The sequence below is a fragment of the Protopterus annectens genome, chromosome 6.part1 (genome assembly GCF_019279795.1).
Source record: "Protopterus annectens isolate FY-2018-M chromosome 6.part1, PAN1.0, whole genome shotgun sequence".
Lineage (NCBI taxonomy): Eukaryota > Metazoa > Chordata > Ceratodontiformes > Protopteridae > Protopterus > Protopterus annectens.
Genome location: NC_056738.1, coordinates 149,675,131 through 149,700,172, shown reverse-complemented (window position 1 = coordinate 149,700,172; position 25,042 = coordinate 149,675,131). Strand labels below are relative to the sequence as shown.

The window sequence follows — 25,042 nt, the reverse complement described above, 5'->3', positions numbered from 1 at the left end:
AGTTCCCAGCTATCCTGCACAAACTGCAGCAAAGGGTATGTTGTCATGGCACATCCTAATGTAGCTGTGTATTGAAGAAATGTAGTGCCTCACATGATGTACAGGAACCATGGAGTCTTGTGTAGCATGTCCCTTCCTAGGTGCATATAGCCCGCAGTATATCCCCTCCCACAGCAGGACGTGCCAGTGTCATGCCATTGTGCTCTGCTCCTACACCCAGGTACGTATACTACTTCATCTATGCCCCTGTCACTACCATCCACCACAGGTGTGGTGTACAGTGCAGTGCTACATTATCAGGCACTTTTTCTTCTTTCAATGTCCTCTCTGAAGTCCAGAGTCTTATTTCTGTACATTCTTGAGTCCTCTGTTGTCCATCCTTAAGCATTGTTGCACAAAATGCTGCCTGTGCTTCATATCATGCTAATAAGGGTCTCTTAGTGTGGTGGTCATGCTAATGAGGCAGTTTAATATAGCTGTTTCTGAATTACTACCACAATATGCTATCCACACAGACTGCCACTACCATGTTCATCCCGGGGCTAGGGATACATGAGACACTATACATGTGTGCACAGCCTGTGTTGCTTATACTATCATGATTTTGTGCTAGAGAAGCCTTAAGATAGCCCCCACTGACATGATCATGTGACATCCAAACATGTGCCTGTGAACACGAGGCTAACATTTTACTGTTCACGTGAACCTCTGTGAGTGGACATGGCTTCTTCAGGTGCAGGGAACAACAGGGTTCCTGCCACCTTAAGGGCAATTATGATGACTCATTGTAAAAGTGGATGCCTGCTATGAGCTTGCCAGGACAATAGGTCCTGTCACTGGCACCACCCATTATAGTGAGCTGTGTATGCATCATTACAGCCTTCAGTGGTGATACCATTCTGACCTGGTTTAAGAGTGGGAGGCAGAGGTCAGGGAGAGAGTGACTGAGTTTAGTGTAAGAATTATTTTTTTGCTGTTGTTTCTGTGCTATTTACATGGGCATATTGTTTTACAGTGGAAGAGGTGTGTTGTGCCAACACACAGAGATGCTGCAAGAGGTAAGAGCACCTCTTCCAGTAGAGGGATAGGCATGCTGCATGCACTACTGCACTGTGTGTTTGTAATTTTGTTTGTAAGGTACATGAGTACTGAGATGTTCTCTTTTTTCCTCCTCTTCCTGCAGGTGCTGTTCAGGTTGTTGTCTCATGGCAGCATCAGAAGTGTGGTGGGGCTGATACTGTGAACCAGTGTCCCATCCCTTCCATTCTTCAAATGAAGAGAAAAGAAAAAAAAAAGAAAAACACTTCACTGTAATTAGCCAGTCCATACATTGGTGCTTTGTAAGCGATTGGCTTACTACAGTTAAATCTATGACACGAACCCCCACAGCTTTTCAACTGAAAAGCAAAAAAAAAAAAAAGCACACAAACTCAGTGTCCAGATGCACGATCACTCCACCCAAGCTATTCAGGTCCTGTTTCTGTGCCCTGCCACCAACTCTACCTCAACACTACATGTATGGGGCATTACAGTACTTCTACTTTAGTTAAAAAAAACCTCATTTTTAAACTATAACTAGCTGCTTGCTACAAATGTAGCAAACAGTTGCTACTGTTTATACCCTGCCTGTATGGAGTGCTACACTTCTCATGCTTTAGTCAAAAATCTACTTTTTAAACTGTTGCAAACTGCTTGCTATTTAGCCCACACATGGAGTGCTACTGCAGTCAGGTATGACCACAAATGCAATACCAGCTTTTACAAGCTGGTATTGCACTAATTAAATATTGGGATTATCTGATTGTGCCTTCCGCAACACTTTACACTCAGGGTAGTTGCCCTCTTGCCCCACCCTATCTACCTTACTGGGCAGCATTACCTATATGGCTTCATTGATATACTATTGTACTATTATAATGTTGAGCATTGCAGTGGCTTAGTGACAAGAACATTTCTTCACAGTTGTAGAGTTCAGCTCAGTTGTTTAATATATGGAGTTTGCATATTTTCCCTCTGTCTGCATGGATTTCATATGAGTTCTCTAATTTCCTTCCACCTCCAAAAAGAAAAAAATAAACATGCATGTTAATTGGCAGCACTAGCTTGTTCGTGCATACCGCATGTACTCTTTTCCTTGTGACAGAAGTCTTGGCAGAATATGGTTTAATATGGATACATTCTCTTGAGTAACAAAAACAAATGAATAAAAATAAAATATAATCCAAAGTTATTAGCTCCAAGAAGTGATAAAGCAAAGCCCTACAAATTTTACAAAGCATACGCTGTAAACTGTACGTGAATATAAGTGTACATGTCCGCTCTCACGTAAATGTTAACAGTGATTGATAACTGCTGGTCATAAGGGGAAAAATGCAGTAAATACCTTAAACTTGATTGATAGCTGCCTCTCCTAAATGGTTGAAGAGTATCATGGGATGCATCTTCATCTACTTCAATTGTTTCTTTTTCTGCCACTACAAGAAAATAACAGCACCTTTTGCGATATTTATATAATTTGGCAAAACAGAATATGCTTTTTGCTAAGGTATTTTTAAAAATAAAAGTAGAAAAAATACAACATTGAATTTTCTACTTTGCTTCCTGCTGTTGTTGAATATTTCCAGATATGTTTTCACACTTCAAAATTTCCTTTAAAATGACATTATTTTCTTTAAATGGATGAACAGACCACACTGAATACTGTCTTATATTACAAAAGTATTCATCCAAAGACATGAATATAACAATGAAAACCAAATATATGCTGGAAATGAGCAGATAATGTAATATAAACTGGAAATTATTCAATGCTTCATCCACATTTTTAACTCTCTAACTTAAAAGTTGCCCGAGTCTACCCAGTAAAATGAAAAATTTCTATCTCCACTCAGTTTTAAGAAGGCCTGCAAGGAATATGTCTTTATGGATGCTGCATGCAATTTCCTAGGTGGTGCTTTTATAATTCAACAGTGCAACTGATTCACTCACTCATTAGCTAGTACTCCTTTGCTTTTCGTTTCTTTCTTGGTTTTCTTTTCTTTCTTTCTTTCTTCTTTTTTTTTTTTTTGCAAAAAATATTTCATAAGAAAGTGACCATACCTGTTCTAAGCTTAGCACTACTTGGACTTTTTATTAAAAAAAAAAAAACAGTCATTTCAGGCCTGTCTTTCTTCACTTTGCAGAAAATCAATAACAGATAAATCAATTACAGTTTGAATTTTGAGTCCTGTGCATTTTGTTAGCCCTCCAGCCGTGTGCTTGTCATATCAAACTCTTTATATTATGCCTTCTAGAAAAATAACATTTTATCACCACCTTCCACATCACTCAAAGGACAGCCCCATGGAAATATGGCTGAAAAAAGAAATTAGAGATGAAGAAATTTTACTCCTGGGATTCAGTATCTATGGAATAGGCTGTATACATAAAATACTAGAGGGGTAGCCATAATGTAAAAGAATATTGTAAGTCTATCCCTATATTACATCAGCAATCCCCAATTTGATAATGCAGGAATACTTCTAACATCCCTTAATCTCAATGCATACAAAATGGTAGTAATAACAGGTACCTATATTCCCCTTGGCAACCATAACTCAGATGGGTATTTACCAGCATTACCCACAAAACCACAATTCCAGTCAACGTTAACATCGACTGGCTTACAATCAGCTCAGAAAATGCCACTAATAATATTCAGATGTAAAATTTCACACAACACATCAGTACATGCACAAAGAATAACCTAAATACAATTAGAGAATCTACATTAAAATAGATAATTTACAACAAAGCAAAAAAAAATTATAGTTACTTTGGCACACTGTCAAGTACCCTAAGTGACCACCTACCAATCTACCTAATAATATAGCAGAACAAAAATATAGCAGAATGCTACCTCAGTGAAGTTGGAAATCTAACTAATTTCCAAAATGATCTTTTCATCAATACTCAGGAGCAGGTTAACTAGAATATGTTAAGACATATTCAAAATGCTTACCACTGGATAACACTGCCACAAATTTAATATAAGATTCCTGAATATACTTAATAAACACCCCTCAATCATAACTGAAAGAGTCAAATCTAACTCAGCCCATGGTTGTCCAAAAATCCCAAACAATTAATGACAGTAAGGGATAAATCTTGGAAAGCATGGCTACATAACAGAACTCCTGCTAACATGTAACAACTTAGACAACTAAAAAATTGCAGGTCAAGTATCACATTAGAATTGACAAAAAAGCTTCTACACCAACCTACAGACTAAATGCCAACTTAATCCAAATCTTTTCTAGATTTTAGTAATAAACCTGCTGAACCCAGGCAAAATCACACAGCCTTCAGTAATCACATCCCCCTCCTCCAATAAGTTAATACAACTACTCAATTTAACCATCCCTTCCTCATCCCCATCTGAGTTGGAGATTGCTGCAATAAAGGCTCACTGAGGGACTTTTCTACTGGTAGACTGTGTTAGAGCTGTTTAAATTCATTTGTACTTAAGCACTGCATTTGTGAGGGTTGGCACTCAGTTTGGTGGAGCTGCTCAGAGTTTAGCATTCTAAGCCAGAAATATGAAGTGCAACTAACAGAATCCAAGGCATCCACTGAAATCTTAAGTATACCCTGCTGTGCATTTTGAGGCACAGATGCAGGTTTTTACTCCTAAACCTCCTCATTGATTAGCGATTTTCACTAGTCCTACAGTAGAACCTGGTCCATCTAGTCCACCAACCACTACTTATTACAAAATACACCTGTCATAATGGACATTCAGTTTCTCACTGTTTCTTCAGTGTACTGTTTTTCACTGTACTGTTGCTTCATTCTATACTGTTTTTGCTGCTTTGACTGTTTATTCTGGACTTTTTTTTTTTGTTTTTTTTTTTATTCATCTGCCCTAAATAGCACAGGCTAGATTTAGACTTGCTGAATCAAGACTGTTTGATATCACTAGAGCACTAAAACCAGCTATCTTACATTAAGAGGGTGCCTGCACCCTGGTGCCAGAAGTGTGTAGTTCAGGAGCCATCTAACTTGGAGATTACTGGAATAAAGGCTTGGTGAGGGGCTTTTCTATTATTAGACTGTCAGAGCTGGTTAAATTCATTTGTACTTAAGCACTGCATTTCTGCGGGTTTGTGCTCAGTTTGGTGGAGCAGTTTAAAGTTTGGTGTTCTAAGCCAGAAATCTGAATTGCATTAACAGAATCCAAGACATCCACCGAAATCTTCTAAACATAAGTAGAATTTAAGCCTTTTTCTTGCACATGTATACTGTTGCTTCATTCTATACTGTTTTTGCTGCTGTGACTGTTTTATTCTGCACTTTTGTTTTATTCATCTGCCTTAAATAACATATGCTAGACTGTCTGATATCACTAAAACACTAAAACCGGCTATCTTACATTAAGAGGGCCCCCTGCACCCTGGTGGCAGAAGTGTGTAGTTCAGGACCCATCTGAGTTGGAGATTGCTGGAATAAAGTCTCAGTGAGGGGCTTTTCTATTAGTAGAACATGTTAGAGCTGTTTAAATTTGTTTGTATTAAGCACCACATTTGTGCTTAGCTGTGCAATGCACAATGGGGTTTAGCACTGCTGTGTATAGATGCAAACACTTAGAAAGACATATTTTCCCAATATAACTGCTAGGGAACCCTCCTAAGTTTCCCTGCTTCTTTTTGCACAATGCAGTTTCACACTGGTGCCTGGACGGCAACCCTGCTGTGCATTTTGAGGCACAGATGCAGGTTTTTACTCCTAAACCTCCTCATTGATTAGCGATTTTCACTAGTCCTACAGTAGAACCTGGTCCATCTAGTCCACAAACCACTACTTATTACAAAATACACCTGTCATAATGGACATTCAGTTTCTCACTGTTTCTTCAGCCAGCCCGATTGACATGGGCATCCTGAGGCAATGTAGCAATTGCCTCATGTATACTGACAGACTATTACTCTCAAAACATACAAACACAATATGTGAGAGCTGTATCTATACTATGAATCTGGAATCAATGCTGTCTCTCTCTCTCTCTCTTACATAACGACAAACCAGATATCAAACAGGATGTCAGTGCACACCCTTCACCTCTTCCACAAACCAAGAGCATAACTTATAAACTCACATACGCTGAGGTAATCAGTAGAAGTTTACCAAAGAGCAGAGACCTTGCAAGCACAAATCTTATGCACACAATACTGTCCTGACAGAATCCACTACACGTAAAAACATACGTGTCAGTGTTTCTCTCAATAAGCCCCTAAGACAAAACACCTCAAAACCAAATGTCTTGGTCATAGGTGACTCCATAGTGAGACACACACATGCTCCCTCACCAGGCTGGACAAAGGGAAGGTCACAGTCAGGTGCCAGGATCTGCCAAATCATGTACGCACTCAAGTCTCTCAACAACAAGCACTGCTATGACTCTGTCATAATCCATGTTGGAGTGAATGACTTGAGATGTACCTCACTGGACTATATGAAGACAGACATGACTGAGCTTTCAGATTAGGCAGGTATGTCCCAAGCCCTAAGCAGCATTCTACTTTCAGCAGGATGATGTCTCAATAAAAACAAAAAAATGATTGACTTCAGCAATTCATTTACCTTCTGGTGTTAATCCAGGGGCAACCAGTATCTGTTGGCCTGGGATGATATGGTTGACAGACCATGCTGCTTTGCCAGAGATAGTCTTCACCTGCCATCTCTTGACTTTTTTGTTACTGGCAAAGGTACTTGCCTACCCCATAGTGCCTTTTATAGTCAATGTCATAACAAAATTCCCAACGTAAAAATATCCTCTAGAGGCAAACTTAAGGTTATGCTGCTTAATGCTAGGAGTCTAAATCAGAAACTGCACTCACTGGAAGCATTCCTTACTCTGGAAATGCCGATATATGTGCAGTCACAGAGACATGGTTCAAGGCCGCAGAGAGTACTCTGGCCGTGCAAGGCTACAATGTCTTCCACATGTTCAGACTGCAAAATGAACATGAAAGAACCAAAGGAGGAGGTGCATCCATCTACATTTAAGATAAATACACCTCAAGTCTGGTTAAACAGTCTGATTCCCTAGAGTTACTTCAAGTCCAAGTAACTGTAGGAAAGACCCTCTTCCACATCATTGTTAGCTATAGGTTCCCCACCATGAACAATGAAAACCATACCACCTACCTGGACCTACTTGAGTCAGTCACAATATAGCCAAACACCCTGGTCATGGATGACTTTAACTATCCTTCCAATGACTGGAAACATATATGAGCACAAACACATGTACCCTAAGATTCCTGGACTCTGATAACACAAATGCTCTGGAACAGTTAGTCTGCACCCCTACATGGGGCTCTAATGTCCTTGACCTAGTTCTCCCCAACATGGGAGACCACTGCACCACCTCATATGTGGGACCCTCCCTGGAAAGTCTGATGATAAATCAGTCTCATTCAAAGTAATGATCATATCTGTCCCCCCCCCCCGGAGTAAAAAAGATTTTCTCCAAAGCAAACAATAGCCTCCTAAGCGATGGCATAGTTTCAAACCCCCTGCCACCACTGACAACAATGACTCTTACATGGAGGTATACATAAATGCCCTGTATAAATACCTATACAAATGTATAAACTCAGATGTACCAGAACGGATCAAAACAAAGTTCTCATGAAAAAACAAGCCACCCTGTTGGACATCTAGCATAAATAGGTTATACAACAAGAGAAAGAAACTGCTGTCAAAGAACAAGAGGGAATGATCTCAGCAGAGGAGCAACACCCTCCACAGCTTGAAGAAGCTAATTAGTAAAGTCCTCTAAAGCTAATTACAAAATGAAATTAGCATCCCTAGCTAAGGATAATCAGAAGGCATACTTTAGCTACATCTGAAATCTAAAAGTGAAGGCCCAACTTTGTGCTGAATTAGTAGTGGTTGGTACCACTCATACTGAACCTGAGGACATCACAAACCTGCTAGCTGACAGGTTTGGTGAAAACTTTATCCCTGTCCCCACCAGTCATACCCCAAAGCATACCTGTCACCAGTCCACTACCTAGTATCTCCAAAGAGCAGGTCATAACCACACTCTCCAGGGTCAAATACACAGCCTCTATGGGACAAGATAACATCCCAGGCTGCTTGCTAAATGCTCTAAAACAGGAGTTAGCAGAACCACTGTTCACTGTCTTCAGCCACAGTCAAAGTACTGGCTTTGTTCCAACTGAGTGGAAAACAGCAACTGCAATCCCCTTGCACAAAGGGGGTCCTTCATTTGAACCTGGGAACTATAGACCTATAAGCCTAACCATCCTCATCTGTAAGGCCATGGAGAGAATCATCATGGACCTTATCAACACGGATATAGGAGACCTTCAAACTCTTGACCCAACCCAGTTTGACTTCATTAAGGGCAGCTCATGCCTGTTAAACCTGGTGGACAGTATAGTATGATTTGGGATATGGCAGGTGGGGATAGGGAGTGAAGTTTGTGCTGAATCTGTCAGCTAGTAGGTTGGCAATATCTTCCTGTGTAGTATGAGTGATCCCATCTACAACCAGTTTGGCTCATAGCTGGGCATTCTGTTTTAGACTTCAGACATAGTTAAAGAATGTCTTATGATTATCCTTGGAAAAAGGATGTGATTTTAGTTTTGTAATATGCTTTAGAAGATTTTATAAGATTTCTGATTTTCTTATTTAGACTTAGGAGGGAACTCTTCCTCTGCAGAATGATATCCCTCTTGCTTTTGGACAACAGCTTCTTCCTCTTGTTGTATAATCTATTTATACTTGAAGTCAACCACGGTGGCTTGTTTTTACAATAAGACCTGGTTTTGATCTGATTGGTTGCTTATGATGCAACCAATAGTGGACATGCAGTGAGTCAATGTACAATGAACTCTGAATTCTGCTGCTGAAAATGTGCAATGATTCTTTCTTTGGCATACAAGCTATTTGTGCTGTGCACCTTTCATCTCAAACATAGAAAAGTGGTTATAGTATAAATGAAATAAGGAGAACCCTCGCAAATATCTGTTTGTTTAAATTAAACAAAGGACCCATTGCTAATGTGCTTAGCTAGCTTGTATAATTGTCTTTATGCCAGATGAATTATTCTGCACTGTGCCTACTATTAATGCCAACTAGGCTGAAAGTGCAAGGGGGTTGAATGTTGTGCATGTGTTATAAAAGTACATGCACACATGTACATGCATTGCTGTGTGAGGCTGCCCTTGAATCTTCAGCCATACAGGAGTACAGACGTATAAATTTGTTAAAGTATTTGTTGTGCAACACCCAACAGATACCGACATTTGCAGTTTTTATCTTGCTCCAGATTAAAAAGCGTTTTTCTGATGTTTACATAATTTGTTTACTGCAAACAGTATAATAATAAAGGTTTTAGCTTTTGTTTTTGCAAAAACATTTTTCAAAATTGCTAGAAAATGAACTGGACATATCAGTTATTTCATTATCTAGTTCCCTCACAGTCTATTATTTATTTTGTAGCATGTTTTGCATAGCATAAAGGTATCTGTTACATAATTTTTTGGCAGCTAATTGTTATTTTTGTGTAATACGATGTTTTATGTGTTCCACAGTAGTGCACCTCAACACTGAAAGAATGGTTCCTTAACATCATTGCATAAGGGTATGTCAGTAAGTCTGCCCTTCTTTAACCATAAAGGATTCAAAGTTAAGAAAACAGTAAAAAATGTTAAGCAAAGAAAAAGACAACATCCTAGGAAACAGTTTCAATGCTCATGCTGGGTTATTCCAGAATTTTGATGTGTAAGCAGGACTGATTTTGAGGTATTTCTGTTTAGCAAATTTTTGCATTCAGTGGGAGTTAATTGCTAAACTGAAATTTGTAACATTGTGCACACAATCCTACCTGTAGCATAGTCCATTTCATCCCATCTCTGATGTAAAAAAATAAATGGAAATACAAATGTCATGATGGGAAACACAGAATTCAATTCAGGGGATGTGTCCTCTGTACTGCAAAAAACAACTCTTATCTCAGGGGTTGTTACACGTTGGAGGAAATTGAAGCATTTCAAAAATTAGATGGTTATCCTACTGAAAATGTTATCAAATGATGAGTTTATTTTGACAAACAAGGAAAATTGTCATCAGGCTGTATAGCAATACTACCACCATTTGTTATTATAGCAATTCATATTATTATTCATATTATCATTTATTTATATTTTGTAGAAGAATTTAACATTTATTTAATTTTGACACCTGTGGAAGAACACCTGAATAACACTTATATATTTAGGGTGTTTATTATAAAGCTCCTACTCTGGTGAAAGGAATGGCATATTTTATACTACACCTTTTACCACTTCATAAAAACAGACTATCACCTTCAGTAACAGACACATAATGAGTTCAGTGAGGTTTTGCTGGCAAAGTTATTGATAGTTTTTGCTATTCTGATGATTAAATTGAAAACCTAGACTGAAATGCTTACAGTGCAACTATAAATAAAAATTGAAATGCTCCACAATATCTCACAACACTTTGTAAAGAAACACAACATTCAGGGTATCCAGCTGAAATAAACTTTTAGGTATAAGGTTAAATTTAAAGTTTCAGAAGAAATGTTATTGAACAGCATTGTTGCTTGTATCATAAAGGTAATTACATTGACCTAAATGGTTACAACACTTAAATGAACAGATGGACTTTCTCAGCTAGCATATATGTAGATGATCTACTCACAAAATTAAACTATTGTGCTACTAGTAACAGAAAATAGGACACCAATATTAAAAAAAAGAATGACTGGGATACTTTAACATATAGCCTTTTTTCATAGTAACAGCTGATAGTTGGGCAGGTAGGGGTAGGTTACATATATTACAACGGACTCTGAGTGATATTTAAAATATGTGTGCACTAAGTCAATAAACTGAAATAAAGTTGAAAGTGAGGTAGTTTGCAATAGGTGATAATAGCAGAAGGTGGAGGAAAGAAAATTTGGAGTAGAGTTTTTGAAGTAGTTTAGGTCACGTGAGCTGTCAGGAGATGACAGAGAGGGTAGAGAAACTGGAGGAAGATAGCTGGGGTAAGAGAGTATGAGGAGAAAAATTGTGACATACAGTAGGTGAAGCCTGTGAAGTGAGGAAAAAGTAAGTAAATGTAAGACAAGAGAAGATTTTGAGGAATATAATTTGTAGAGGAAACTATACAGGTCTTTTATAGTGACAGAAAAATAATTCAAGTCAATCATAGATGAAGATTATTCATAAACTTATTATTATTTCAGTTTGTTCTGTATGCAGTCATTGGGGAAATGAATGGCATCACTTTGGTCAGGACATTCTAGAGAAATGGGAGGAGATGATCCAAAGGTCTGTCAGCAGTGGAGGATTTAAGGTTTTGGGTATAGAATATAAGATACTTTGATGACCTGAGATCTCTGCTTGGATTGTATTTCGTTATAGGTTGTAGAGGCTTCCTTTAAGGTGGGATTGATGCAGGAACTCATGGGCAATGCTACTGTATATGATTGGATAGGCTATTAATCACATAATTGATCTAGTACGAAACTAACTCCTTGAATAGTTGTTAATCTCATAACTGATCTTGTATTTATAAGATAATATGAATCAAGCTGAAAATCTGACTATGTAAATTGGGCCATAGTCTTAATTCCATTTTGGAGGATAGAATATTGAACTGAATTACTGTCTTAGAGGAGGATATTTTGTTCACATGGATCATTGAGCTTTTCTAGCCCTGAGAATAAGGATCCTTGGGTATAAATGCTTCTGATGTTAAAACATCAACATCAGGACAAAATGGTACAAGAAAACACTGAGTAAGTTATTTCACAGCTTAGTCTAATAATTAAGGTAAGCAAACATTAATAAATGTCAGTCTGTTGACTAAGTTTAATTTACATCTCTTTGCATATTGTCTGATACTGGATAACTCAATAAGTTTGTTGTCAGTACTACGCTGTCTTACTATCAAAAAACTATCCTTATCTAGTTTTAGTACCACAAACTCATGAGCAGTTATTGTACTACTGATAAACTGATTAAACTACTGATAAATATGGCCTAACCAAATTTTAAAAATGGCTGTCCTTTACTTGATTGAGCCACTACTGATATATTATTTGTGCATTAATGGTGATTCAGACTGTTTGGGATTCTTCTTTTTTCCTCATTGCAGTATGACCAAAGAGTTTGTCTTCATAAGTAAGGTATGTGGGATGCTCAAGGAGTTACATTTTTTTTGGTCAGAGCTTCAACCTATTTTTATTTGATTGAAGATTTAGATAGCCGAGTAAGAGAAACTTTACAATTTTAATCTAATGAGTGCACATTTCTAGTGGTGCCTAATGGTAATATGATATATGAAAGACCTAGTTGAGATTACTAAGCTTTTGTTTTCTTCAAAGTACAATATATCTTTATGGGATACTTACACAGAACAGCAGCAATTTAATTGCATTTCTTTCAAGCAAAATTCTTTGAGTCAGAATGAACTATGGTAGTCCTTGCTCCATGGCCTAGAGATATACAGTTCTGAATTTGTCCTACCCAATCCAGATTTATTGAATGGTCTGGCATTGGAGTTTTTTTGCTTGGGAGCTGTGATGATGTGGGGTGTTGCTGTCTGTGTAAGGGAGATTGGAGCGTTGCATTTGTGACATGTGCCAGCATGGTTAGCTGGAGTTTTGTAAATAGCTTTGTGTTATTTGACTATCACACTGACTTGTACAGATGCTAGTGTTAAAAATGTATCAACAGTATTATTATAACTGAATAAATGCTTATGTTTAAATAAATAATTCTAGAAGGGAAGAATACAAGTTTTTGAAATTGTTATATAATTTTCAGATACTGCAACAGATCTTAGCAAAGCTCTGAATGTGTACTGTACCAGAGTCAGGTGATCAAATGTGATTTCATTCTATAACCAGCAGTGAGAGGATGGACCTCTCACAGTAGTTTGTTTTGTTCTGTTTTCTTTCATACCTATATAAAGATCTATGATAGTTATCTCAGTCAGTCAGGTAGCTGAGTTCAGATTAGTTTAGAAGCTCATCAACTTGCCTTGTGGAAGTAAGCATCTCAGCATCTATCTTGTTTTGCTGTATTAATTAAGTTAGCTAGGGAACAGTTATTCATTTGACAGTCAGGAAATACAGTGAGATTAGTTAAGTAGTGTTTTTCTGCATCTGTGTGCATCTGTCCAACTGTGCTATTTTATTTATCCTATGACTGAAACTCTGGTGTTTATTGTACTTAGATATTTAGTATTCTCATGTTTTCTGCTCTATTATTTATTATTAAATATTTTATACCTTTCTTGGTGGCTGGTTCTTTAGAGAATTCTTTTAATGTCTTGAGAGTACCTATGCTTATTTTAGTGATGTCTTGGCCACTCGGAAAAGCCTGGTTGCTTTAGTTGCACTCTGCCATTTATGTTAGTATTGATTTTACTCAGTATAATTGGATACCCTTGCAAGAGCCTGACAGTGGTTGACTGATGGCAGCGAGGTTAACTTATTGTCTTGGCAGAAAGGGTACAGCTAGTAAATCTGTACCAGCCTTTCCCAAGAGTGCGTGTTTGTGTGTGTGTGTGTGTGTGTGTGTGTGTGTGTGTGTGTGTGTGTGTGTGTGTGTGTGAAAATGAAATACCCAGGTGTGGGTATGTCAGCTACTTGGAACTGGGACACAGTGCTTTAAATTGAGTCTTGTTTGGGATATTACAATATTAACCTTATTCCAACAAGAAAGCAATTTGTGGCACTGAAGGTAAGCTTATGCTTTGCCTAGTGTAAAATATAAGAGAAGAACTGAGCGACAATACAGCCAGGAACAATTCATAACTATTATGAGCTCTATGGATGAAAGGAGGAATGTGGCACTGTGGGTGGATATGAAAGCATAGCACAGAGACAATGCAGTAACAAAATAGACCAACTGTGCTTCACAGATGAGTCAATGATTCCCTAACTCTTATTCATATAAGGAGGGTGTCTTTATAACCTTTAGCCCTTTCTTACGTGTGCAACAACAGCTGATATAAAGTAAAAGTAGCTTGCAGTATTTTTGCTGTAAGTTAGAGTGACAAAGTAGTACAGTGGTTAGCACTGTTGCCAGACAACTCTTAGTTCCCTGCTTTAGTTTCTGCATGGGGGTACCTTCTATGTGGAACTTCCATGTCTACCCTTTGTTCACATCATTTTTTGCCAGGGTGTCTGATTCCCCCAAATCCTAAAGGTCTGCCAGGGAACTAAATTGGCAATACTATAAACAGTTTATATATTTATGTCTGCATACCTCTCAATAGCTCATATTTGTGCAGTAAGTCTAGATTTTTGTCTCATATTTTGGGTCTGTTCCTCATAAAATTTGTGGGTTTTCTGCCAAATCACTGAGGACTGAAGTCACTAAATAATGACATACATCTGAGTTTTAGGAAGGTGCTCTTCAGAAAATCCATGCTAATACAAATCCTGTTATTCTGGAACTCTCTAAGTTTATATGAGCAATATTTAAAATCTGTCCTTTTCAGACTTTGTCCCCACCTCAATATTTTAGGCTTTGTCCGGAGTTCTTGTGTTAAGATGTTGAGAGGTGTGTGTGTGTGTTTGTGTGTGTGTGTGTGTGTGTGTGTGTGTGTGTGTGTGTGTGTGTGTGTGTGTGTGTGTGTATGTGTGTGTGTGTGTGTGTGTGTGTGTGTGTGTGTGTGTGTGTGTGTGTGTGTGTGTGTGTGTGTGTGTGTGTGTGTACGTGTCCTGAGACTGACTGATTATCTATCAAAAATGACTCTGTATCTTTCATCTGTTGATTGCTGCAATATACTCTGTCTACTCCAAACCATGAATAGAGTAAAGCAGGTATTGTGAATGAATAAATGAATGCATGTTGCATATTGCCAGCTTATTTAGAATTATACCATGGAGCACAGAACATGTACTTTGGGCTGAACAAATTAATTTTTGAGAAGGCAGATTTTGCCTTACTCAGTTGTATGAAGGGTTCTACATAAATGAAATAAAAATGGTACAACTGATCCAGCAGAGAAGGAGCTATGTTACAAATCTTGTATGAAGATTAGTGGATAGGGTTAGGGTACACTGTTTCCTTGAAGATAAGGTTGGGGTACACTGCTTCCTTGAAGATAAGGTCGGGGTACACTGCTTCCTTGAAGATAGGGTTGGGGTACACTACTCCCTTGACGATAGGGTTGTGGCACCTCTACTACATATTGAAGAAGATGCTGTATGCTTCTCCAGTGTAGTGTTCTTTCAGCACCACTCAGTTCTGTCACTGTAGAGAGTTCATGGCCCAGTGTCAGAAAAGGCCCAAATGGTACTCAAAGTTCTGTTCTGTGGTACAAGTGATAAGTGGAAAGAAGTAAGACACAGACAGTTGAGGATGCAAGATAGGAGGTGGTTTAAGAAAAAAGATGATCCACATCAGTTTGTGAATTTGTTATTATTAATCACATTGGTATGGACTAGAAAATAGTGGCCTGATCTAAACCTTGGGTAGTGCACTTAGTTAACATTTGTCACTGAACTCCCCTGCCTTCCCTAGGCATGACTTAAACAAATCTGAATACCACCCTTAAGAAAAATGTATTACAAGCTTGGCAAAATTAATTAATCTGTCACAGGTCTGTGAGAAGTTTCCCAGTTTACTCTTGTTCAACAAGGCATTACCCTGACAATATGATGTGTAGCTGACATCAGACTGGGAGTGGCACATGCCAGGCTGCTCAACTGCCCATGCGATAGATGGCTAGAGGTCTTTGTTAAAATATAAAGTAATTAATGGGTAATACATAATGCAGTTCACCTTAGCAGAATAGGGACAATACAGTAACACATAATTTTGTGTGACATTGTATTACGTACACAAAAATGTCAGCATGCAAGCTGGAGCATCTGTTTTGCCTGCCCTGTGCCTCAGCAGTGCCTTGCCTGTAGATCATAAATATGCTCCCTTAGAGGTGTTAATCATAAACAACTCGCTCTGAACTTCAAACTTCATATAGTTGCCAGGTTTTCAGAATCATGATATACCATGTTAACATACATTTTTGGCTAAGCATATATTTTTCTAGCTCTTACCTTAAGTCTGAATGATTGTAAGCATAGCACAAGTCAATAAATTCAAGTACAATTTTGCCCTGTTGGTTATTATATTTAGCCAAAGTCTTTTTTTTCTGACAATTAAAGCAAAACAATGAAAACCAAATTAACCAGAGTAAAAAAAAAATACTGTTCATTGTAATTCATTTTTTTTATTTTTGTTTCATTTAAAAACGTTTAATTGCTCTTCACAGGACAATGTAGTTAAGACTATTTGTTTTGCATGTATTTGCAGTCATTACATAATGCATAATGGTTTTACACATTAAAACTTATATTCATGGTTGTTTCATTTTGCCGCTTTGAGAAAATAAAAATATCTGAAGTTGCAGTTTTAGCTTTGTAGCTACTGCAATGAAGCAAAATGACAAAGACAAGGGAGCATTTCTAGTTCACTTAAACATGAGATTTGTATGCACTTTTCTGTAATAATTTAAGGGTAGCATATTGATCTATAATTGCATTTTAAGTCTTAAAGAATGCCTAACATACAAGTAGTATAACAAGATGTGCATATTGCAGCATCTAAGCATGGATGACTCTTTCGCCCTGAGTTATATTGCAATATACTATTCACTAATATGCTGGCACCACTAATCCTTGTGTCAGCCAAAGCTGGATTCAGCAGTAGATGAACTAGGTAGTTGTCTAGGGCACTAGCATTTAATTTAAATAAGTTAAAAAAACAAAAACTTAAATTTCTTCTTTCAGGACATGCTCTGCATGCATCTTTAGCAGTGTCTTTGCAAATATTTGAAGCATCATATGTGGGGATTTTAGGCATGGAAAAGCTGTTCCTTTGCTAGATGAAAGACAGGCTAACATGTGTGTAAAATGCCCCAGTTAGGGATGGCAGGTTGATTAACTTGTTCAGGTTCAAAACCTGTACAGTGACTACTAGAGACAAGAGCCTAAATCCTCTACAGCAACTACCAAACTGTCTTCAGGGGTACATTTTCAAGGACTGTGTTGAGTTTTAGAGCATTTTTAAAGAATATTGAGTTTCAATGCATTTTCAAGGAATGTTGACTTTCAGTGCATTTTCAAGGAATGTCAAGTTTCACTGCATTTTCAAGAAATATTGAATTTCAAGGGAAGAGAAGTTTACTGTTGCTCATGCTGTCTGTTTTCAATGTGTAACAGTTTTTGTAAAGCAAATGGCCATCATCTGTGTTTGTGATATAAAACTTGAAAGCAGTATTAGTAGCACAACAGGTATCATACTTGCATTTGGTGCAGAAGTCTATGGATTTTACTAGCACACCATGTAGGCGGAGTGTTGATATTGCAGTACCCTTCAAGGGTACTGCACTCCTGAGTGTGTTCTTCTTATGTTGAGATGCCTTGTAACTATTAATCTGTTCTTGGTTTGACAGCCATTCCCTCTTGCAATATCACCAGATTACCATTTTTTAAATGTTACATGGGAAATTTGTTCTTCAAGGGCAGCAGACACTGAATTTGTACATGAAACACTGAAAGGTAAAGTTGTTTACCAGCACAACCTCTTCATTAGTTATAGATTTTTTTAATGTAGCACTATTCGGATGACTTTTACTTCTGCAGAGACTGTGCATATATACTGAAATTGCTGAATTGTAATGGCAGAAGCTTAAGGGGCCTTTTAGGATTAAAATGTTCTGAAATTGGTAGCTTTGTCATTATTGTTTTTTATGTTTTGTTTCATTGCTTACCAAAAAAAATGTTCAAAACTACAAATTTAAAACACTCTAAACAAGTGGTGCTATATTAAACATGGACTATAATCTAATTCAATTAGGAAAGAGTATCAAAGAACTCATGCATGTATGCATGGTCCTAAAAATGATGCAAGGGGCCTATGGTTTGAAAACAGCCCAAAGGTAAACTTAATCCACCACTGCCAAGATGCATTTTCTTTGAATCTGGATTTCAATGTCATTTCAATGACTGCGAGTTTCAAGGGCAAAGAAACTTACTGTCCATGCTAAGACTGGTTTCATTTTGAGACTGTATTGCTTTGTTAGCAAATGACTGTCAGTGTTTGTGCTATAAATCTGAAATAAAAGTTTTAAATTAAATCCAAATATCTGTAATTATTGTAAATGTAAAGAAGAAAATAGCATGTGTGTGTGTGTGTGTGTGTGTGTGTGTGTGTGTGTGTGTGTGTGTAGGGCCCAATCCATTACCCTGCCTAGGGCCTCATTTAACAATGATCCAGTTGTGGTGTTAGCTACCCATGTGAGTACTCAGAGCATGTGCAGGATGACTAAATGTATATAATGTTTTCTTAAACAGAAAATTGAAAACAAAAGATGAACCATGGCAGTAGTAAAGCCCCACAGATAAACACAGTATAAAATAAGAATTAAACCAAAGACATAAAGGGCAGTCAGGCACTTAGATGACCCCATTCTGGTAGCCTTAATCACTTAATCATGAAATTCTATGAAGGTTCAGGTCACCTTAAAGGAGAAGAATGTCTCTGGACTGCAGCAACATCAGAGCTGATAAGGGGTGCAGCATATTACCCTCCATAATGGTATGTGAGCATTTTTCCTGTTCAGATGGGAAATAGGGTTTGATCAAGGATGGTTTACAACTTATACTCAACATAATGAATGAAATGTGGAACTCCCACAAGAACTGACTTCATCTCACTCAAGTGTTTAATGTCTAAATAGAATTAAGAATATTGCTTATAGCCACATAAAGTATGAAATAATATATTCATGAGAGGCATATCGACCCATTTGTTTCAGTGGAGCAAATTTTTTTTCAGATAATACATTACTTCAGTAGAATTATAACTGCAATACAAACAGCCAATGAAATGCACGCATGCGTAAAAAATGACATATTTCACAAGTATTTAATAGACTCTTGTTGAAAGCACCTACCCACTGGTTTATATAGCAGGAAGGGTTCACTGAGATACCCTTATCCTGACTGGGTAATTGCCTCAACCCTGTCTTGTTTAATACACAAAACAAACTGTAGCCTCCACACTAGAGCAAGATAAGAAATAATAGTATTTTATAACACACATGGCATTTAGTGGAAAATGGATATTCATTAGAACTTACTTTGTCTTGCTTTCAGATTGAGAGCCTTGTCTCCTTGACTTTGCAAGGTCACCAAAGTAAAATAGACACCTTTTCTGTCCAGAAGTTCCTCATGAGTTCCTCTTTCTACAGCTTTCCCATGTTCAAATCCAATAATGACATCAGCATTTTTGACAGTTGACAGTCGATGGGCTATAGAGATTGTCGTTCGCCCCATTCGAGCCTTATGTAACAAATAATATGAAAATTAGTCTTGTTTTCTTGTATGTTCATATAGTGCAGCTACTCTTACAAAATAAATTGTAGAATGATTTTTTTTATTTTCCTGAAGCTAACAACAAAGATTCCACATATTTTTTGTGAAATGATCAATAATCAAAAACTAAGATATACTAGATTTATTGATGGTTCTAAAATGGTTATGCTGGATCATGGCTGTGTTGACCATAGCTCATTCTACAGAACAGTACAACATGACTGATTATGCCTGAACTTTTTAAGCTTTGAGAACATTTTTAACATTTTTGAGACATATAACTAAAACACTGAGATAAGATGGGTGACATATAAGAGCAATATTTCCAACCAGTTTGTCTGATTTTCCTTCACAGCTACAAACAGTGTTGCGCTAGTTACTTATAAAAGAAATAAGTTACTATTACTAGTTAATTCATAAAGCTGTAAATGGCTGAGAATGAAGCAGAAAAGAATGTAAATGATATGTTGATGTCCAAAATTCAGTATATCACTAAAACACCGAAACACTCGATGAAATCCAAGTATGAATGCCAAAATGATGGATAAATCAGGATTTTATTAGACAAGCGCTTTCGCTATAGATAGCTTCCTCAGGTCTATTTTATACAAATGAATTTAAGTTTAGCATCACTTATATAGTCCTATCAATTCAATTAAAACTGGTCTCATTACATATTTAAAAGGGAAATATTAGTTATTTAAAAATGTCAAGTTAACTACAGTAAAAACATGCACAAATATGTGCAAAGAAGCTAGTGAAAATAAAAACCATGTATGTGACTCATGCATGCATATGTATGATATATAATATGATATGAGCAATAGTGTGGTATAATAAATAATATATAAAAAATATATGAAAAATATATATCTATGTGAAAATGAAGTGGGATTCATGTGTGTATGTAGCAGCAATGTGTATATGTTGGGACATGTATGTATGTAGCAGCAATATGTATATATTAGGACCATATTAATGTATAATGTAAGTGTATACAAATTTATGTATATAAAAGATTTGTTCATATAATCAATTTCAATACATCCTACAAGAATTGAATATATACATCCATATATATGTGAATACATACAGTGCTGCATGTACATGTTTATAAATACTATCTTTGCTCATGTATCTAATAATAACGGATTTTCATCATGTATAAACTCCTGAGACCTACGCACACAAATATAACTTCTTCAACATAAATACAATGAATAATTGAGCAATTAAATATATTAATTATGATAAATGCTTTAGCATATTACCATAAAATTAAGAAAGCCTATGCATAATGAAGTAATCCACTTATAAATTGTGAAATATATGCATATGGAGCACACAAAACATATACATATAAAAATGTGCAGACATATCAAAAGACGTTAGATATACATAATTCTACATACTGACTAGCATAAAATGAATGTGTGCTAAAAATAGCGCAATAAAAATGCGTGATAAAGTATAAACCTTGAGGCAAGCCTCCTATTAAATGTGCATCTTACTTAATTTTCCTTCTCTTCCTTAATTTCGGTTTTATAGATACCCTCTCATTCAATCCTGTTCCACAATCTGCCCTTAGACGTATAATCCAGTCATTCTCCCTGTCCTCAGTGTGATTTCGAATATCACCTCCTCTCCTATTGGTTGGTATAACTTCTAATACTCTAAAAAGAAAGATGTGTGAAGAATCATTGTCTGCCACATGTTTAGCTAAAGCATTATTCAGATAACCTTTCCTAATGTGGTAAATATGTTCTCTAATATGATCTCTAAATTTACGATTAGTTTTGCCTACATAATAACACATGCATGCTTGACACACTGCTAAGTATACTATATTGCTAGTCATGCAATTCGCTGCAATGTTGGTATTAAAGACTCTCCCTGTATCGGGATGCAAAAAAGATGAATTTGTGTCTATATACATGCAAAAATTACATTTACCACATGGCTCTGTGTTGCCTGGGCCTGTGTTGATATTACCACCTTTGATGTCACATAACATCCTTTTCAGATTCTTTTTATTCCTATATTGGAATTTAGGAATGTCACCTACAACATCCTTGATGTCACCATTTATTTCGAAAATATTCCAATATTTACCTATGATATCCCTAATTCTATGACTATCAGAGGTGAAAGAGGTCATGAATTTCACGACAGAGGAATTATGCTCATTACCAGTGTTTCTATATAAGCTGTCAGGTCCAAAGTATGGTGTTGCAATAGTGCATCTTAAATTGGGCAAATCTTGTAATTTTTTTTCTACTTCATATCTGTCATAGCCTCTCTCTAATAGTCTATCTTTCAATGTGTCAAGTTCATGACTAAAACCTTCGTTCGTGGGGTTGAGCCTAGAGGCCCTTATTCCCTGTCTTCTTATGATGTTCCTAAACACAAATGAAGGGTGCATGCTTGATCTCATTAATAGAGAGTTGCTATAGCAGGCCTTTCGGAATATGCCAGTATTAATCAATCCATTGGGCAATCTTTCAATATATAAATCCAAAAACTCAATCTTGTTCCTTGAGTGATTCAAACTGAATGTGAGAAAATTGGTTAAAGTGTTTATAGTTCTTAAAAACAACTCTAACTGTTCTACCGTTCCCTTCCATAAGAGGAAGACGTCATCGACAAAACGTCGAAAGAATAACACCTGTTCCATAAAAAGTTCTGTTCTAAATAAGACATTCTCCTCCCAATGCGCCAACACCATATTCGCATAGCTATTAGCGCATGGTGTGCCCATGGCAACACCATCTACCTGCTTGTATGTAACTTCATCAAACATAAAAATATTGTTGTCTAATACCAATTCTAAAAAATGTAGTATTAGGTCTATCTTCATCGTACTATAATCACTGTGCTCTCTTAGATAATCTGAGATAAAAGTCAAACCTTGTTCATTCGGTATAACCGTGAATAATGACTGTATGTCAAGAGTAACAAACATATAGGACTCTAGTTCAGACTGAGTTCCAATACATTCATAGAGATCAAGTAAAAACTGTTTGGAATCTCTTAGCACAAATTTATTATCATTTAGTATAGGTCTGAGATTCTTCTCTATGTATACGGAAAGATGTTCAGTGGCCCAGCCACGTCCTGATACCATGGGTCTCATGGGAGGGTTAGCTAAGTTCTTATGAATTTTCGGTAATCCATGCATAATTGGTATCAACGTTTCTTTAATAAGTAGATATCCAAATAAATCTTCATCAATCATTTTACTTAGATGAAGGTCTTTTAATATATTCTTAATGGATTTTATAATATTTGTTATAGTATTAGATTCAACAATTTCATAAAATCTATCATTTAACATATCCTTCATAGCTATATAATAGTGATTGATATCCATGACCACCACTCGCCCTCCCTTGTCTGCTGGTCTAACTGCAATAGTGTTATCTGCCTGCAAACTCTTTAGGCTCATTCTCTCTCCATGAGTCAGATTGTCGAAACAATAGTGTCTCTTATCTCTTTTCTCATTATGATACTTATGTAATTCTTCTTCAGTTAACCGCTGATAAGTTTCTATAATTGGATGGTTGACCGGAACAAAGTCACTGAGTTTCTTAAACACAAATTTTCTATCTGACTGTGGTGTAGAGTTAGTATCTTTGAATAGTAACTTCAACATGACATTTCTACAGAATAATTTTAAGTCTGTTACAGTTTCTGTTATTGTGCTATTGCTTCTGGGTATGAAATTCATGCCCTTATTCAATAGTGCAATGTCATCATTAGTTAATGTTCTATTGGAAAGATTAAACACTGATCCAATATTTATTTTTTCCACATTTTCCTCAATGTTTGATTCTGTGGAAACTCCTCCGAATATTTCCTTTTCTGGCGTCCGCGACTCATAGAGCGCGTACGTCTTGGACCCTTCTCCATACGTACTGGGAGGGGAAAAGACACATTCAAAGCTGTCTCTGGGCCAGTCTTTGATTGGGTACCTTGTATTTTCCTTCTTACAGCTGCCCCACTATTATCAATGTCAGCACCAGGTCTGTTCCTAATCACCTGAACTGTCGGATATAAATTCATTTCTTCCTGCATACTAGGATGTATGATGTGAATCACATCATTGGAGTCATTAGAATTAATGTTAGTTGATTCTATGGTTCCTTCGTCTACTGTAGTCGTATCATCCACATTACCTTTTCTGGCTGGTAAAGCACTACAGCCTTGTGTGATAGCTTCAGTGTGTAAATTCTTCCTATCAGCATCAGAGGATATTGTCTCACTCATGTTAAGTTGAATACCTTGAGCGCCTCTGCTCGGGCTGGTTGATTTAGTAAAACTATTATTCCTTGTAGTATTAGTAGACCTATAAGTGTTGATGTTAGTGTTATCATCACTATTGTTATTCCTAACAAAACCTAATGTATCTGTATTGTTAAGAACATGGTCATTATTATTCCCCATACTAGTATTCTGTATTCTTTCTCTAGTAGTGGTAACATCACTAGACATTGTGACACCAGTACCATCCATCCTATTCATAGTATATGTATTCCTATGTCTATAACTAGTATTCACATCATCAGTGTTATGTGTCATACTATGAGGTACATTCACATTAGCTAATGTAGAACGAACATTCATGGCATTATTAGAATTATGCATCAAAGCACCAGTATCCTGAACATGATTACCACTATTGTTGTTATTACTATATCTGGGCCAAATGAATACATGGCCCAATTTAAAGTCGTTTAGATCTCTACTAATTTTGTGTCTCTTCTGTGTAATCAGCTTTCTTTCTAGTGCTGATACACTATCCAAGACATTTTCAAAAAGTGGGGTAACAGTACCTTCTGCAAACTCGTTGCACATAGTTGAATACTTGGTGTTAATGTCCGAGACCAACGCTTCCTCTTCTGGTATAAAGAAATTAATGAGTAGTTCCAAATACCTCCGACTGGCTTCTATATTGAGTTTCTGCCAAGCCGATAAGAGATCAGGATAATCTCGCCCTTGGCTGGGCATATTAAAGATGCGCAAGCCTCGTGGTGTAATGTTCATGTCTAAGCAATATTGCAAGTGCATCCGTTGCACTTGCAGTCTTTTGAGCTTGTGAAAACTCCGTTCCAAGCCTTCCAGGAGCTGGTGTAACCGTTCCATATTCGTCGTTTCCAGCGTGATGTCATCTTTGGGCGTCAATGCGTCAAGGCGCCAAGCCGAAACGGCTGTACAGTCCAAGTACTGTTTAAAACGGCGATGTAGTGATTCTTTCCTCTGGTATTCACCACGAGGAATATAGTCGAGCTCTATATTGGCCATTCTTATGTCGTTCAGATAAACACAGAAAGTCTACGCAAAATGAAGAGTCAGTAAACGAAAATAGCTTTCTGCTCCGTGAGGTGGTTAGAAATAAAGTGCAATAAATGTCAAGTTAGGAGAATAGCCACCTCTACGGTAAACTCTCTCAGCCAAAATTAAATAAAATAATCCATAAAGCTGTAAATGGCTGAGAATGAAGCAGAAAAGAATGTAAACGATATGTTGATGTCCAAAATTCAGTATATCACTAAAACACCGAAACACTTGATGAAATCCAAGTATGAATGCCAAAATGATGGATAA

The 25,042-nt window shown here is 37.0% G+C and overlaps 1 protein-coding gene across 1 annotated transcript in view; it reads right to left on the bottom strand.

Annotated features, from left to right (window-relative positions):
- ABCB11 (ATP binding cassette subfamily B member 11) overlaps positions 1 to 25,042 on the bottom strand; it is a 991,743-nt gene that overhangs the window by 246,351 nt on the left and 720,350 nt on the right. Inside the window, exons 17-18 of the mRNA XM_044075586.1 lie at positions 19,204 to 19,405; positions 2,384 to 2,474 (exon numbers count right to left, since the gene is read on the bottom strand). Of these exons, the coding sequence (XP_043931521.1) occupies positions 2,384 to 2,474; positions 19,204 to 19,405 (293 nt within the window). The remainder of the gene's footprint in view (positions 1 to 2,383; positions 2,475 to 19,203; positions 19,406 to 25,042) is intronic.